The sequence below is a fragment of the Dendropsophus ebraccatus genome, chromosome 13 (assembly GCF_027789765.1).
Source record: "Dendropsophus ebraccatus isolate aDenEbr1 chromosome 13, aDenEbr1.pat, whole genome shotgun sequence".
In the NCBI taxonomy this organism is placed as follows: domain Eukaryota; kingdom Metazoa; phylum Chordata; class Amphibia; order Anura; family Hylidae; genus Dendropsophus; species Dendropsophus ebraccatus.
Genome location: NC_091466.1, coordinates 36,960,076 through 36,977,594, shown reverse-complemented (window position 1 = coordinate 36,977,594; position 17,519 = coordinate 36,960,076). Strand labels below are relative to the sequence as shown.

Sequence of the window (17,519 nt, the reverse complement as noted above, 5' to 3'; positions counted from 1 at the left end):
TTCAATATAATAGATATATTAAACTGCTGCAGGGACAGAATCACAATCAGTATTAGGCTATGTTCACACTACGTAAAAAAAAGTCCATATTTCATAACAGCGGCCGTATTTGCGCAAATACGGCCATTGTTATGAAATACGGCCATGTTTTTTAAATAGCGTGAACCCGGCCTTATATAGTAAAACTAGGAAAGAAAACTGGTGTGTTGTTTCTACACTACAAAAAAAAAAAAAAAACAAGAAGCAAAATGTAATTTTACCTCTGTATTGGAAAGCTGGTACCAAGGTTGCTTCCCATATGTAAAGATCTCCCAAAGGACCACACCAAAACTCCATATGTCACTCTCGGTGGTAAATTTACGATACAAGATGCTCTCAGGGGGCATCCAGCGTATGGGCAGCATTGTCCGACCCCCGACCTGTGAATAGATAAGAAGACACCCAAAAGATAACTGTATTATGAAAAAATGAACAGTTTAGGTTATTGGTTCATTTTATTTACTAGTCTACAAGTACCCCTGGTTTAGCTTGACAGCATGGTTTCTCTGGGTTTAAAGATGGAACTGCACTGGATTGGACCCCTGTGGAATCCTTGACCAAGTGACAAATAAAACTTAAGAACAATAAAACTGGCAATAATGAGCAACACCTACCATGCCAGCAACCTTAAGATTTACCAGGATGAAGAGACCTCTCCACCACCCCAGTCCCAAAATAATTGTCCCAGTGACTCTGCCATACAGGAACACAAGCAAGCTAAGGGCACAATGTATCATCTGCACAATTGGCTAAAAAAGACTACTCTAGGGTAGGAGTGGAGTATTGCTGCACAATATTTTGCACAAAAATTTAGGGAACTAATCTGAAACCATGCCCTCTTCTGGTCAGAAAGTGAGGAATGGTGAATGTGGCATGAACTAGAAAAATCTTAACTAATTTGCCTCAATAAATGTTCAAAAATACACAAAGCGCAAAAACTCAGTATTAGCAAAATAACCGGCACAAAGGTGTTGATACATTTGCCCTTTAAAAACCTGCAACCCACTACCAAATACCAAGTCAGAAAGGAGGCATCTTAGCACCTCTCTTGTCCTTACGCTTGGTAGGGTTCTATACTATGCATGCACAAGGGCCCTTGGAAAACCAGCATTTACATATAAACCCAAAGGTGATGGAAACTGCTACTTTCGGGCCATCAGCTACATCCTGACAGGTAAAAACAAAAAAACTACAGGACCACTTGAACCAAAATGTAAATGAATATCTGAACATCTCTGGAATCTCCTGAGATGGAGTATGATCAACTGTTGCAAAGATCATGGCCACAGCAAATCAATCCATGGATTGGTTGACATATTATGCAAGCTTCAATCTAAAGTCAACAACAGAACATGCACTTTGTCTTAAAAATAAGCATGATCATTTTAATGTTGTTATCAGTGTTTACCTGTAAACATTTATATCATAGCAAGGACTTGACGATAATCACCCTATGTAAAGTAACCTTTATAAGTTGAAGTTTTAGGACGTTATGACTCTTTTTTTTATCATGAACAGTAATGTTTTTCTGAAAGTAATAAAAGTCTACATTTATTAATGTTGTGGCAGGTGTATACTTGAAGATAATCACAAATTTTTGCGAAAGTGGATATCTGCAAATATTCTTAAATATTCGCTAGCCGCAGAGAATATTTACCTGTGAGACTACTAGGAGTGCCGCACCATTTCTATTACATTTGGGAACTACGGAGATCACCTAAACCTTTGGGCCAAAATTTGGCTGAAATTTCTGGTGCACTTAAAGCAAAATAAATTAACAGTAGGTGCGACAGATTCATCAAAAAGACTGTGCCACATTAATAAATCTCATACAATAAGGACACTAATCATGTCCCAAAAGGACCCTTTAATTACCAAACGTTTGTGAATAGAAAGTAAATACCTTTAAAGGGGTTATCCAACGAAAATCTTTTTTTTTTTCTTTCTTTCTTTAAATCAACTGATATTAGAAAGTTGTATAGATTTGTAATTTACTTCTATTAAAAAATCTCAAATCCCATACTTATTAGCTACTATATGTCCTGCAAGAAATGTTTTATTTTCAGTCTGACACAGTGCTCTCTGCTGACATCTCTGGCCGAGACAGGAACTCTTGGTTTTCTATGAATCCCCATAGAAAACCTCTCCTGCTCTAGACAGTTCCTGTCTCGGCTGGAGATGTCAGCAGAGAGCACTGTGTCAGACTGAAAGTAAAACATTTCCTGCAGGACATACAGTAGCTAATAAGTATGGGAAGACTTGGGATTTTTTTAATAGAAGTAAATTACAAATCTATAAAACTTTCTAAAACCAGTTGATTTAAAGGAAAAGATTTTTGCTGGACAACCCCTTTAAGATAGTTTCACACGTACTGCGGATCCTGGTATAGTGAAAGTCTATGGGGTCACATGCCCCCAGCGGATATGTGACCCGGCCCCTTTAACCCACAGCATCCCAAAGCCCGCAGCATATATTATCTGGTCGGCGCCACAGCTGTGTGAGGCTCCCGGCTCCCCTCGCTCCCCATCAGCCAATAAGTGCACGGCACGTCTATCTTACGTCATTTCTGGTGCACCATTCTTCTCCCTTTCCCTTCCCCTTTGTATTATTGTATCTATTTAAGTCACCACATTGCACAATATCTGTATTCTTGTCTGATGAAGTTTAAAGTCCTTTAATGAAACGCGTTGCATGTGCAAAATGTAATAAATTAAATAACAAATAAAAGTTTTGTCCACTGTACCATACTCTTCATTCCATCTGTCGGATCAGCGCGCAAAAAAAAAAAAAAAAAGACAACCTGTGGAAGTCAAATCTAGAAGCTTGCATTGTATCTTGTGTGGAGCAGCAGTGAGCTGCAGCGGCCAAACCCCGGATCCCCTCCGGTCTTTTTGCCTTTACCAGCATTGTGCCTGTCTATAGTGGAACATTGTTAAGGAGCGGGTATTTTTGTACCTCTGAAACACCAGGTGAGGTCACTGTGCTAGATCACCACAGGTAAAGAATAAAAGCTATTTAAAAGCAGCTGTCAGTTTTGACAGCTGCATTTAAATGGCTAATTAGCTGGGTGTGGCAATTGGGAGCCGCGTGGTTCATATCGGGGACCACTCTCTGAACTCCCTTAAGGATGCGTACGGGAACATCATCTGGCCTTAAAGGGGTTATTTACCCAAAAAAAAAATTATTTCAAATCAACTGGTGCTAGAGATTTTTAATTTACTTCTATTAAAAAACTTCAAGTATTCCAGTACTTATCAGCTGCTGTATGTCCTGCAGGAAGTGGTGTATTCTCTCCAGTCTGACACAGAGCTCTCTGATGCCACCTCTTTCCATGTCAGGAAAGGTTCAGAGCAGCAGCAAATCCCCATAGAAAACCTCTCATGCTCTCCAGACTGGAAAGTATTGATAAGTACTGGAAGACTTGAGATTTTTTATTAGATTTAAGTTACAAACTTCTGACACTTTCTAGCACCAGTTTTTTTTTTTGTTAACTACCCCTTTAAGGAGTTAAAGAGGTTGGCCACTTTGTAGTAAAAGTCTACTCACTGCACTTACTGACAGCAGCTCAGTGTGTACTTCATAGAGCAAAAATCAGACTCCCTTCCTCCAGGCTGTGCTTTTCTGCTCCGTGGTGATGCAATTTTCAAATTCAGGACCAGTTTAGTCCTGAAGTGGATTTGTGAGGCCTGTATGTTACTTACGCCCATAAATCCCTACTTTGTAAAAACTGGACTCCTCAAAGTATTCAAAGTAACATTTTATAGGTTTACTAAGCCTTTAATTGTTATACCGAAATTTAGGCAAGTTGCAGGTGGAATTTTTTATTTTATTCCATTTTTTCCCTTAACATAGCAAATACTAACTGAGAAATGCAACTCAATATTTATTCCTCTTATTCCATTGTTTCAAGAAATACCCCATATGTGGCCGTAGTGCATCAGCAGACCACAGGCCTCAACGTTACCAAATTTGTATAGTTTTTTTTTTTTTTTAAACTATTACCACTTTGGCACAATAAAACTATCTTACTGAAAAAGACAGCAAAAACTGCCACCATATTGCAGGATCCATCTGTGGTTGTCGTGACGCCAGTGCCAGTTGGGCACACAGGTATAGTGGCACACCTGCTTTTATTTTTGGTAGGCTGGCTATACGCTTTCCCCTGTGATGGGTGACCTGTCGGGCTGTTTGGGGGTCCCTTGGGCTCTTATCACAGTGGTCCGGAGTGGAGTTATGACCCACCCGAACTATTGGTACCGCCACCCACAGAAAGGGGAGATGACCCAAGTAAGATGCAATGGCTATGTAGGTGCTTCGCGAATAACCACTGCAGGAAGGCTTAATACAATAATATACAGTAGGATCTTGACTTGATAATTTACTTTAATATTTTGTGACATGACCTGTAGTGAGAGCTTAAAGAGAGGTACAGTTGTGCTGACTGAGTTGTGTGCTGAGAGGTAGAAGAGGTTCAGAGAAGCAAAGAGGAGGATGTTGAGAGAGTCCCAACACAATGTAGTACTGTGCTCTGCCAGAACTTTAGAAGGAGAATACATAGAGCACTTGAAAGTAAAGAGAATACTTGTGCCCATGTTTTGACTGTTTGGTCTTTGCATCACCTATTGCCCACCAGTGTCGGGCAACCAGTCCTAGAGGGTGACACACCCCAGACCTTGTTACCTGGGATAAGCAGAGTGGTCAGAGTTCTCTGATGACACCCGCGCTGCGAGATAGAGTACATAGGCTTCTAGCAACTTTGCTCTATCCGAATCAGTTCCTCTTCCTTCAAGATACTGTCCTGCACTGTTAGAATGGTTCTCGGCGTGGGTTGGGGTGATCCCTGACTTGTCCTCTCTAAGTGTGCGTTCAGCACTGCCTAGTGTGTAGAAGTGCTGCTTTCAAGAAACAAGTGATAAGATGTCTCATGTGCATCCGTTCTCTACACAGAAAAATGAAAAACACTCCACAGGGGACCTGGCATAAGCCAGGGCCCTACTTGGCTATGACAGGGACTGTTCTGGCTTGCAACCTTCCTCTACCAAAGCCAAAGTAAGACTCAAAGTAAGACTAAAGGTGTGACTAAACTTCCTCTCCCCATGTGTTTTCCTTCCACAGCATCTGTAACAAAATACTGCAATTCTGGTGCTGTTTTTATTCATTTTATTTTTTTTATCATCCTGCAGTACAAATAATCGTATAGTTTTACATCTTGTGTCATTACGGAGGTGACGATATCAAATATGTATCTTTGTTTTCACGGCAAACACTTATTCTGACCCCGCTGTAGTAAGTTGACTGGGTCAGAATAAGGCCAAGTAGTGACTGTTGTAAAAAGCTTCATCGGTGCTCACTAAGGGGTCAATGTGTATTTGGGTGGTGTTTTTTTTTTTTTTTACTTTTATTTTTTGTTTCATTAGGGTACAAGTCCTTGTGATCAGCTGATCACATACCTTATAAATAATATATTACAGCACACAATTTGTGCTGTAATGTATTATATATGAGATCAGGTGCCTGCCTCTGTGCAGGCACCTGATCACCACCTAAGCAAGGAATCCAGAAGCACCGTCTGGCTTCTGGGCTGCCATGGCTACCTCAGCACTTGTGCAATTGCTTGCATGGCTCCGAGCAGTGACAGAGGGAGCCAGTCTCCCTTTGTACTCCCCATAGAAGGCGGCGGTTGTGCAGACCGTGGTATCTGTGAAATTAAGTGGTGGTGGGAGGAGGTAATGTGTGGCAGCCACCTCCTATCGCCCGATCACCGTCAGGGATAGCGGAGGGTGGGAGGGAATCAATGACGAGTTGGCTCGTGATAATGCAGGAACTACCTGCACTCCATGACAAGATGGCTCGTCATTTTGCGGCAAGGGGTTAACAGTGTGACAAGGTACAAGGTGCCATTGTTGATGAGAGATGTGTCACTGAAGTGCCTGGCCTCGGTGAAGTGAGCTGGTAGCTTTATGTCAGTAACCCTAAGTTACTGACACCTTTGTTTATATAATTTATCAGTTTGGCTGTTTTACAGCAGATATGGGCCAGTCTTTCACTGGAGCAGTCTAAGAACTGGGTGGAATACTCAGCTCCCATGTATTCCAGGCCGGGTTTTCCCTTTGCTTTAAAATCCAGAAAGCTCAGCAGAGGGGTGTGGTTCCAACTCAGGAGTTTCTTTTTTTTTGGAACTAGCACAACACCAAACCAGCAAAAGACCAAAAAGCTGCCTTAAGGAGACTGGACCTGGATTTAAAGTAAGTATAGCTTTCTTTTAAAGCCTAATAACCAAAAAAAAAAATTAAGAATGTAAATTGTAAACATGCATCCCCTGTTGATTTAGATTTTGTAAGTAATAATGACAGGTACCCTTTAAATGTATTTCTAGCTTTGACGTCAAAATGTGCATAAAAAAAACTTAAATGAAAGTTGCTGCCACATATATACAGTACTACTTCTCCCATCATCTGCTCATAGTATGAGCAGATGATGGGAAAGTAGTACCAGGGCCGATCTCCATCACTTGCTGAACCGTCACCCACGCACTGGACTATATACACTGAACTACTACTCCCATCACCTGCTCATAGTATGAGCAGGTGATGGGAGCAGTAGCTGGGTTTTCCCTATGACATGCCTGCCGCTGCTGATGCCGCCGCTGATGCCACTGGGGGGAGCCGCTCACCACAGTGCAGCCATCATGCCCCCTACGTTCCCCCCTCCTCCTTCTTCCGGGATCCGGCCAAACTTCCCCCTGACTTCCCGCCCGGCCGCCGCTCTCCCCTCACACATACCGGCTCCCAGTGCATACCCGGAGCTGGTATGTGGGGAGAGCGGCGGCTGAGCGGGGAGTCAGCCATGGGATAGGGCGAAGTTTGGCCGGATCCCGGAAGAAGGAGGAGGGGGGAGTGGAGGGGGCATGGTGGCTGCACTGTGATGAGCGGCTCCCCCCTGCATAACCCAGCTACTACTCCCATCACCTGCTCATACTATAAGCAGGTGATGGGAGTAGTAATTCAGTGTATATAGTCCAGTGCTGCGGCAGGCGGGCGGCAGTGGCGGTTTGGCGGGTGATGGAGATCGGCCCTGGTACTACTTCCCCATCATCTGCTCATACTATGAGCAGATGATGGGAGAAGTAGTACTGTGTATATGTGGCAGCAGCACCGAGCAGGGAGGGAGGGGGGAGGTAGATGCATAGGCACCTCTCTCCCTTCCTTCTAGGTGCCCTACTAATGTACTGATTGAATACATTTATGGAATACTTTGGGGAGCAAGGACACTTGCTCCCCAAAGTATTCCATAGATGTATTCATTCAATAAAGCACACTGTACACTACTTTACATAGACATTCATAGAATCAATAAAGTCCCATAGACTTCTACATATAGAGCGCGCCCTGCTGGACACTTCATAGGAATTACAGCCTGGTTCGTGACGTCACTGTATCTGAGAGAATTCTAACACTACATGATCTACTAAATTAAGGGAAATAGCCCTATATTTGCATTTCCAATAATTAATGTACATTAGAAATTTGTCTAACTTTCCATAATAATAATTGTAATAATATATCAAAAAATAATTTTGGTCGGACTTCTCCTTTAATTATGGGAACACACCCTTCTAGTCATCTATTGATCCCATTGAAAGTGGTAATGCACATCTCAGAACCCCGTCACTAACACCCCTAATTTTCCCCTTGTTTCTTTCCTTGGAATTTTCCATTCACTAAGTGATTTTCTTGTATTCCATCATAGGCCTGCATTAAAAATGAATACAAGGCTGACAAAGAGACAACTTCAGAGCACTAAAAGGGAAAGAAAGAGGCTCAGGCAATTCAGGATGTCACAAGTTCAAATCCCTCTAGAGCCCTTGAACAATATGAAGATGGATAGGATCTTCTGACTGCAATGAAGACTTGGCAGGTGCTTAAGGTTCACTTGGGCAATAAAATCTCGATCTGGACCATTGCCATCACTATGGCAAGACAGATAAAAGGCTTGACAGTATCTGTTCCGTACAATCGAATGCAATGGCTTTTTATTAGGATCTAAACAGAAATCCTAATTTAATAGGGTTTTCCCGTGTAATGAGAGATTTACTGCTATGTGTGCACAGGTGGTGAGACATTTGGTGCTTCATTCTCTCTAATATCCTAGGTGTGCAGGTTGTTGTGCAGTTTGGTGCTCCCTAATTTCTACATTTTGAGAGACTTCTTGCCTTTCATTATTAAATCCATCCCATCTGACTTTCCAGTAGTAAACTCTCTCCAGGTCTCCTGTGTTGAAGGGAACAAAAGCGCTCATGTACAGATAGAGAGACCTTTCACCAGATAAATCCAAATACAGATACTTATATGCCTGGTGGAGTGCTGCTCACCGGACATGGACCTCTTCCTCAGGTAATTGCTTCATACAAGAATAACTTCAAACAAGATATTTTAAACGTCCCACCCTTCTGACATTAACATAGGCCCATATTCAAGATGATGTTTAGAGAGGTCAAATTTTATCGAAGGTCCTTTTATAAAGACTGGGTATTTCAAGTGCCAATCAATTATTTTCAAGTCAGATGGCACTTATTTAAGGGGTATTTCAAGCTAAATTATTAGAGATGAGTATACATATTCGGGTATAATATTTGCTTCACTGTTGTGATTTTTTTTTTTTTTTTTGCAGAAATCAATAGTACAGGCAATTTTAAGAAACTTTGTAAATGGGTTTATTAGCCGAAAAATTAATTTTTATCATGAAAAAGCAGTGTGAAGCTCTCCCTCTGTCTTCATTGTTTTCCTATGGAGAGAGAAAAATAAGAAACCAAAACAGGACAACAAAGAGTTAATTAAAAGCTACAACACAAGCTTTCTCCTCTGACAGTCACCACTGAGCTATTTGACCTCTGAATTGCACTCTGAATAGCTCCCCTGATGAGGAATCCTTTGTTCTCTGTTTTCTGCTGTTGACATTTCTGCTCCGTCTCTTTTCCCCCCTCCCCTCTTCATAGAACAAACAGGATGTGTCTGATTGAGATGTCCTGATTCTGAACAGTGGATGACAGAAAGGAGAGGAGTGGGGGGACCTGGGAAAAGGCTTTTTAAATGCAGATAATGGCATATTTGGCTAATAAACCCAATTACAAAGTTTCTTAAAATCGCCTGGACTATTGATTTCTGCAAAAAAAATTCACGCTTGAAAGTACTCATTTAAATAGCAAGTCTCCTCCCTGAATGTTTGGCGGCTTAAAATAGCCAATAAACATGCAGGAAAGGGGCTGGCACATTCTGCTATGCCACAGCAATGCTGGCTGCAGGTCTAGCAGTGATTGGCCGGCCACATCAGGTGACCTTGGTGCATATAACACGAACAACGAGCATTCAGGTATTTTACAGCAAGCTCATCTCTGGGGCCCAAGAATGGGGTCTCAGTTTCTTTGTAGTAAAAAGAACAGAGACTTACTCACATGCACTGCTGCTCTATTAAAGGGGTTGTCCAGCATGGGGGCTATTTTTTCATATGGCCGGGGAGGAGGTGGCTGAAAGAAAAGACGTCCACTAACCTCCCCGGTTCCAGCGGCGGGTCCTGCATCGCGTCGCTCTGGTGCCCGGCCGCTTCCGGGTGTCTGATGCGGGATCCCGGCTCCTTCACTGAGTGGCTGACACCCGGAAGCGGCCGGGAACCGGGCACCGGAGCGACGCGATGCGGGACCCGCCGCTGGAACCGGGGAGGTGAGTGGACGTCTTTTCTTTCAGCCACCCCCCCCCCCCCGGCCATATGAAAAAATAGCCCCCACGCTGGACAACCCCTTTAACTTTCGACCCACCAGCCAAAGAGAGCCAAATACAGTACTCACACTGCGTTGTTTTTTTTGTTTCTGTTTTTAATACTGGAAAAAACTTGTTTAATAGTGGACACTGTGGGGGAGATTTATGAAAGGGTGTAAATATACACCTGGTGTAAACTGCCCACAGCAACCAATCACAGCTCCTTTTATATGTTATCAGAGCTGAAAGCTGAGATGTGATTGGTTGCTATGGGCAGTTTACACCAGGTGTATATTTACACCCTTTCATAAATCTCCCCCTGTGGGTCTATAAATAAACTCCGCACCTTCTGAAATATTCCCATGTCCTTACCCGGTAGTAGTCAGTGCTATAGATATCTCTGGACATCCCAAAGTCACCAATTTTAACAATTAGATTGTTCCCCACAAGGCAGTTCCTTGTAGCAAGATCCCGGTGGACAAAGTGGAGAGATGCCAGGTAAACCATGCCCGAGGCGATCTGGGAGGCAATTTGTAACATCTGAGTCAGGTTGAGCTGGCCAAACGGTTGCCCATTACCATTATCCAGTATCTTGGCGTCTGGTCCATGGGATCTGTGCAAAAAATGAAGGAATTACATTTTGGAGACATTTTCTACGTCAGTTATGTGAACAATTCATACAATACTGATTGATTTCGGTGATTCCAACATATCTGGTGATCTATGGGTTTATAATTGACCTAAGTTAGTGCAGGAGTGGGGAAGTCATAATTGATTTTTATTACAGAGAATATAACATGTACTAGGCTTTGAAAGTGCTCACTAGCTCTTCCTATATTGTTTGAGAATGATCTTGGCCTTAATTGCAGATTTTGGTACATTCATTCAAATTAGCAACATATTTACATTTTGTCAGGCTTACTTAAAATTACTAATTATAGTAGGAATCTATAGGTGACAATTCTGGCATATATTTTAGTGTGTGGTGCACAGACATAGAAAGTTATGTCATGTCAAGAGGTGTGTTTCTCTTTTAGTGCATCTTACTACAGTGTAGTTTGGATTAAAGGGCAGATTATCATGCAGCCACACTTGATGGCGTAAGATCACGTTACCGTGAATGCGTCCCAAGCCGGCTGAATTCCATTCATGACCCCTATTCTAATAAATAAGGCTCAAGCACAGAACTTTTCTAGCTGCACGTTAATCTGCACAGAGATTTTTCTTTGGGTACCCTTTAAGATCAGCATATGAGACACCAGTAAATTCCCCCCTAAATGTTGTATGATGGTTCCATAACCATTCTTTTTCCGTTTTTACTATTAAATCAAATGGACTTTTCAAGTAAGCCGCACCCAAAGTCCAATTAGTCCACCTAAACAAGTATAATGTACAAACACCAGTCATTGCACTAAGAGGAGGCCAGGCTGCTAAATGGCGTCCGTTATTTTAGACTCAAAATGACGGACATTATTTTAAACTGAGCTAAAAAACGTTGTGTGAACATAGCCTAAGGGAGAGATTATCTGACAGATTTTTGAAGCCAAAGCCAGGAATGGATTTGAAGAGAGGAGAAATCTCAGTCTTTTCTTTATGACCTGTTCTCTGTTTATAGTCTGTTCCCGGCTTTGGCTTCAAAAATCTGTCAGATAAATCTCTGTGTGTAAGTCACCCTAACTCTCTGTAATATACAGTTATGATTTTTTCACCACTTAGAAATCTCTGCCGTTAAATTTGATTTTAAGAGGCTAAAAAAGTATGCAAGCCTAATACTATGATCTGCACAGTCTGGACTTCACACTGCTACATTTTACCTGCAAACATCATTGTAGCAAACATCAGATGAAAACAGAGATGGTATTGTTGATCATGACTAGATGCAATTGATTGAATCCTTATTTTATTTGTCTAATGTACTTGCTCTGCCAGGCCCTTATAATTAGCAATTGGCTTCTATTGCCAATTCAAGATGATTTTTGTATTTTTTTGGGTCACATGATGCTATAATGTCACCAACCCAGCCTATCTTGTACAAGGGTTTAAAAAGTCCCAGCCTGTATACGGAACGTCACACTAAATGGAATTACAAGTACAAGGTGTGTCTCAGCGGTGAAATGCCCTTTACACGAAATGCAACTCTGTGTCATGTGACAGAGATGCATAATGTAAGGGCCCTATTACACCAACAGATTATCTGACAGATTTTATTTAAGCCAAAGCCAGGGATGAGGAGAAATCTTAGTTTTTCCTTTATTACCTGTTCTCTGTTTATAATCCATTCCTGGCTTTGGCTCAAAAAAATCTGTCAGATAATCTGTTAGTGTAATAGGGCCCTAAGTCTATGGGGTCAATCAGAGAATGACAGAGTATGACATCAAAAGTTACAATGCACTATGGGAAGACAAAGTTCCTGCCCTTATTAGAAATATTCTTTGTGACAGAGAGATGTGATAAGAGAGCAGCAGGCCCCTGACAAGATACACTTTTCAGTCCCTGTGTAACAATAACCATAAAATACGGTGTCTCTGCAATCTCCCCATCAGTACCCGGACACTGTACAATGCCACTGGCAGCCCATCGTCTATGTCTAATACCTACGGGACCAATCAAAAAGTCTCTGTTTATTTCAACTGATGGGCAATCTCCTTCTATTTAAGCCTCTCAGACAGATAATCTAATCAATATTGCAAAGAGGAGTGCATTAGCTGGAGAGATGGCAGGCTGAGAGAGGCAGATCCACAGTTATAATGGCAGTTCCATAACCAGGGTGGGGGAGCAAAGTGTTGGCTGAAGGGAAGCTGTAAAGATGACAATGGAAATAGGGTTCTCAGCATTTATCCACAAGTTGTCAAGCTGCAAGAATTGATGGGGGAGTTTAAAAAACTGAATAGTTAAGTTAAAGGGGCAATCCCACAATTCAAGTTATGCTCTCTCTCTATCTATCTATATACATGCGTTATCTAGTAGAGACGAGTGAAGCTTGAGCACGCTCGGGTTTGTCTGAGTCCAAGCTCTCAGCATTTGTGTACAGGTGGCTGAATAAGTTGGATGTAGCCCTAAGGGCCCTATTACATGGGACGATTATTGTGCGAAAAATCGTGATATCGTTCAAATTTAAACGATGATCGTTCTTTGTAATTGCAGGCAACGTTTGAAAAAATGTTCACGTCGTTGATCGTTGATTTAAATCTGATCCTAAAATCATCGTTAATCATTTGCTAATCGTTCGCTGTAATTCCACATTCATTCGCTCAAGGGTCACATTTGTTCACTAATCATTCAGTGTAATTGCACTTTGTTCATTGTTTTGCTGGGATCAGATGGAGTAAACAATGTTAGTAACAATGGCAGTAACGATCCTAACTAACGACTATCGTTCTGTGTAATATGGTGAACGATTTCAGGTTAACGATAAACAATCTTGTTTACAATCGTTAATCGTTAGTTGTTAATCGTTCACTTTGTGTAATAGGACCCTTAGTCTGTCTGGAAAATATGGATACAGCCATAGGCTGCATCCAACTCCTTCAATCACCAGTAATCAAATGCTGAGAGGTTGGGCTTGGACTAACCCGAGCGTGCTCAAGGTTCGCTCATCTCTATTAACTAGACGATCATTAGAACAAAAGTAAAATGTGCAGCCAGCACTCCATACATTGTTTAAGGAACGTCACTCCGCAATGTTTGGAGTGATTTCACAACAAGATGCAGCATACAAAAAATACCAGAGCAACATTTCAGCGAACAGTCTTCGCCATTTTCAAGCAAAGACTGTTCGCTGAAACGTTGCTCCGGTATTTTATGTATGCTGCACCTTGTTGTGAAATTGTTTTGTAAGGATTGACACGTTTTTTTCACATGGAATAAATTTGTAAATTTTTGTTCACCCTTAATTTCCGAATGCTGTGGATTATCTTCTTTATATTTACTACAGCCTTTGGTCGAGGCAAGATCTGCTGGTACCACGTACCAGTGCTGCTGAATTATCTTTTGATTTAGATAGATAGATAGATAGATAGATAGATAGATAGATAGATAGACATACACATGGAAAAGGCACATGTAGTATTTTTATTTTGAAGCTTATTTTCAGCCTCAAAAACATCTGGGTTTTTATGGACACATTTTGAGAGAATTTTTTTTACTTTATATACCATTTTTTTCCAGCTGTTTTTTTAGCAATGTTCTTGTATAGAGCAGATTCTTAAAAGCAGTTTGCACTTAAACCATTTTTGAGCTATAAATAGCCCAAGAAGAAGTCCCTTGCCCTTGATTTTACATCTGTAATAAGTATGGAGTCCAATAGACATAAAATTAGATTTTTTTAATAGAAGTAAATTACAAATCTTTGGCACTTACTGAGACCAGTTGATTAGAAAGAAATTTTTTTTTGTGAACTACCCTTTTAACAGTGACCAAAAATGTCACTAGATAAATATATTTTTGTGGCACAGTAATCTGTTTCATGCCAAAGTAGACTGCTGCCTATTATATTGTATTGTTTTTGCTGTTATGTATTGAATAAGTTCACATGATACTTAACACTACTGAAAGTAGTGTATAATCGTTTTGTAATCTGCACTAATTGTCACCAGAAGCTGAAGACTAAGCAGAGATTATCCAAGGAAGATTCGAGCATGCACCAGCCCTGCCCCTACTGTTTTTTGTCCGTTATCGCATCAGTCTTAGTGACTTGAGTAAAATAACGGATGTCTTTTTTGCACATTGTATTGAGTGATGGACATGTCAATTCTTAGGGCAGAAAGCAGATCAGCGGCAAAAAATTCTGCTCAGAAATTCTGCAGTGTGAACAACAGAGTGGAAATCCCATTGAACACTAGGGGACATTGCGCTGTTCATATTTTCCTCAGTGTGCACCTATCCTAATAGTGTTATGGTCCTGAATTAACCCTTTTCCCCAATAAACTGAGCACTACATAAAAAGCATCAGAAAAGAGTCTAGGTGCGAGTCATAGACTTGAAGGTTACCTGAGGAAACGGTTGAGATCTCCATGTTTCATGTACTCAAATACCATGATGAGCGGCTCCCCATCAGTACAGACCCCATAAAACTTGACAATGTGTTCATGTTGTAGGACTGTAAGAAGTTCAGCTTCACGCTGGAAGTCCTGGCGGGCTGCCTCGGTTGCTTCTTTAAGAGCCTGCATCCAGTCAAAAGATAATTTACCAGCGTTAACACGCATAAATTTACATGCAGTCACTCATAGGCATTTTTAAAGAGAGGTTGTCGAGAGGTTGTTCTTGGTGGCAACTTTTTTCAAGCCCCCATTATTACCCTATTACCCAGAGCTGAGGATAACAAGAGCGCTTTATAAATAAATAATAATAAAATTAATAACAATCAATGACCCTCGTTCTAGAGAAGCAATAGTACCAATGAATTCCAGTGATGCTCATTGATTTCAGTTTGTCATTTAAAAATGATTGACATGCCATACCGACATTTTAAAAGTTTTGATCGATGAGATGAGCAACATTGCCTTATTCGACAGGGTCCCTAATGTGGCCCAGCTCTATGCATATGTCGCCATTACCTTTACAGCTACTAGAGTCTTTTCTTCATCTGGGGTCAGGTTGTAGCACTCAGCCAAATAAACCTTCCCAAAGGCTCCCTCTCCCAGCTCCCATTTGGGCACAATGTCTCTCCTCTTGATGTGTTGAACACCTGAAAATTGAAGACATTTTTCTGTACATCAATTGACATCATCATGTAAGTGTCAGTATATCAAAGATACATTGATACCCAAGTATCAATGTGTCTTTGTTTCATAAGTATCATACAGTCTGTACCCCATGCGTCATAATGTCCTTTTCTTGTTTCCCAGGTGTTAGTGTATCATTTTTTACCTTACTGTACCTTACACCTTTACACCAACTGTCAGTGCATCTTGTCAAGTGTCAGTGTCCTTGTCCTTTAGGACAAACCTAAGTGTTTATTCTCCTGCAACCCAAACACCACTGTCTCATTGTTATTTCAAACGTGTCCTTTTCCTGCACCAAAGCATTAGTGATTCATTGTCCTTTACCCATGTCATTTTTCTGTGACCCATGTATCAGTGTCTCTTCCCCAAGTGTGACAAAAATGATTGATGTATGTATAAAGCTATTTATACTATCTTACAGGCATCGCAGAAGTATTGTGGGTTCTCAATGAAATTGTGCTTATTTCCATCCAGCTTTCCTTCTGCCGAGGTAAGTGGGCTGCTACCGAAATTCATGAAGTGTAGAGACATGGCTAAGTCATCCTCCTGTGCCAACACTGCTGCCCCTGAAAGAAAGAGACGAACTGATGAGAACTACAAGATGCATCACTGGATCACTAGGTATGCTAGGATGCTGCACTTAAATTAATGAAAATAAATCACACTGCAAGGAACATTGTAGTTATAACATATCATTTAAAAAAAATGTAGAGATGCTAAGACTAGGGATGAGCGAACTTTTGAAAAGTTCGGTTTGGTTCGGTTCGATCCGGCAAACTTCGAAGTTCAGATTTGTACCTAAAATGAACCTTGCTATAACGGCTGAATAATTGCAGCTACAATAGTGGGAGTCTGATAGGGTATAGTTTCTATTAGTTGCAGTTGCTATTACAATGAAAAAAGTGGAAAAAATTGTGAAAAAATTTAGCCAAGGTGTAAGTGATTACACGGGACATAGGGCACAAAGTTCCTTGGACCCAGTAGGGTGGAAAACAGACATTTGACAGTGGAACCAGCAGCAGTAATAGTACTGTATTTGACCCAGTATGGTTGAGAACAGACAATTGGCGGAGGAGGAGGAGGCACTTGATTGCACCCAGCCCAGTATGGTTGAAAAGAGACTATAGGTGGAGGTGGCACCACTTGATTGCACCCAGGCCAGTATGGTTGAGAACAGACTATTTGAGGAGGAGGCAACACCTGATTGTACCCAGGCCAGTATGGTTGAGAACAGACAATTGACAGAGCAGGAGGAGGATGTTCAACCTTGGAGTGGTGGCCTGGGAATCCTCACTGATGATGTTGTTCAGCGCACTTTCCAGAACACAGACGAGTGGGATGATGTCATTGATCCCATAGTCATGCCTGCTCACAAACAGAGTCGTGTCCTCAAAAGGGATCAACAATTGGCAGGACATGTTAGAAGAAACCTGTACACTATGAGGTTTATCACATGAACTATACAAGGTGTATGACTAAAGGCCCTATTCCACCAACAGATCTGACGACAGATTATCTGCCAAAGATTTGAAGCCAAACCCAGGAGTGGATTTGAAAAGAGGAGAGATCCAGTCTTTCCTTTATGACCTGTTCTCTGATTACAGTCTGTTCCTGGGTTTGGCTTCAAATCTTTGGCAGATAATCTGTCGTCAGATCTGTTGGTGGAATAGGGCCTTTAGCCCTCCCTGCTGCACTGCAGAGACAATGTTTGTCCCTTTGTGGGCTACAACTCTTCCCACCGTTAGTTGACCTTTCTCATGGTCCTCTGGGAGGATGTTGACCCAATGGGCAGTAACAGACATGTACAGCCCTTGCCCATAATTAAAGGACCAGACATCAGCACTGGGGTGCACGATCTTGGACACCAAGAATCCCAATGAGTCATCAACATTTTTCTACACAACTGTGCAGTGATGGGACAGCCCCATCTATGGCTGTCCTAGCAGCATTTACCAAGAGCTCACAGGGTAGCACTCAACGTATCTCCCTGGAGTGTGGCATCAGT

The 17,519-nt window shown here is 41.6% G+C and overlaps 1 protein-coding gene across 4 annotated transcripts in view; it reads right to left on the bottom strand.

The window, feature by feature from the left end:
- Window positions 1–17,519, bottom strand: part of NTRK1 (neurotrophic receptor tyrosine kinase 1) — a 143,026-nt gene that overhangs the window by 18,668 nt on the left and 106,839 nt on the right. For all 4 annotated transcript variants that reach the window (XM_069951318.1, XM_069951316.1, XM_069951315.1 and 1 more), the window contains exons 12-16: window positions 15,934–16,080; window positions 15,347–15,477; window positions 14,781–14,953; window positions 10,164–10,404; window positions 261–419 (exon numbers count right to left, since the gene is read on the bottom strand). In XM_069951318.1, coding sequence (XP_069807419.1) covers window positions 261–419; window positions 10,164–10,404; window positions 14,781–14,953; window positions 15,347–15,477; window positions 15,934–16,080 — 851 coding nt within the window. The remainder of the gene's footprint in view (window positions 1–260; window positions 420–10,163; window positions 10,405–14,780; window positions 14,954–15,346; window positions 15,478–15,933; window positions 16,081–17,519) is intronic.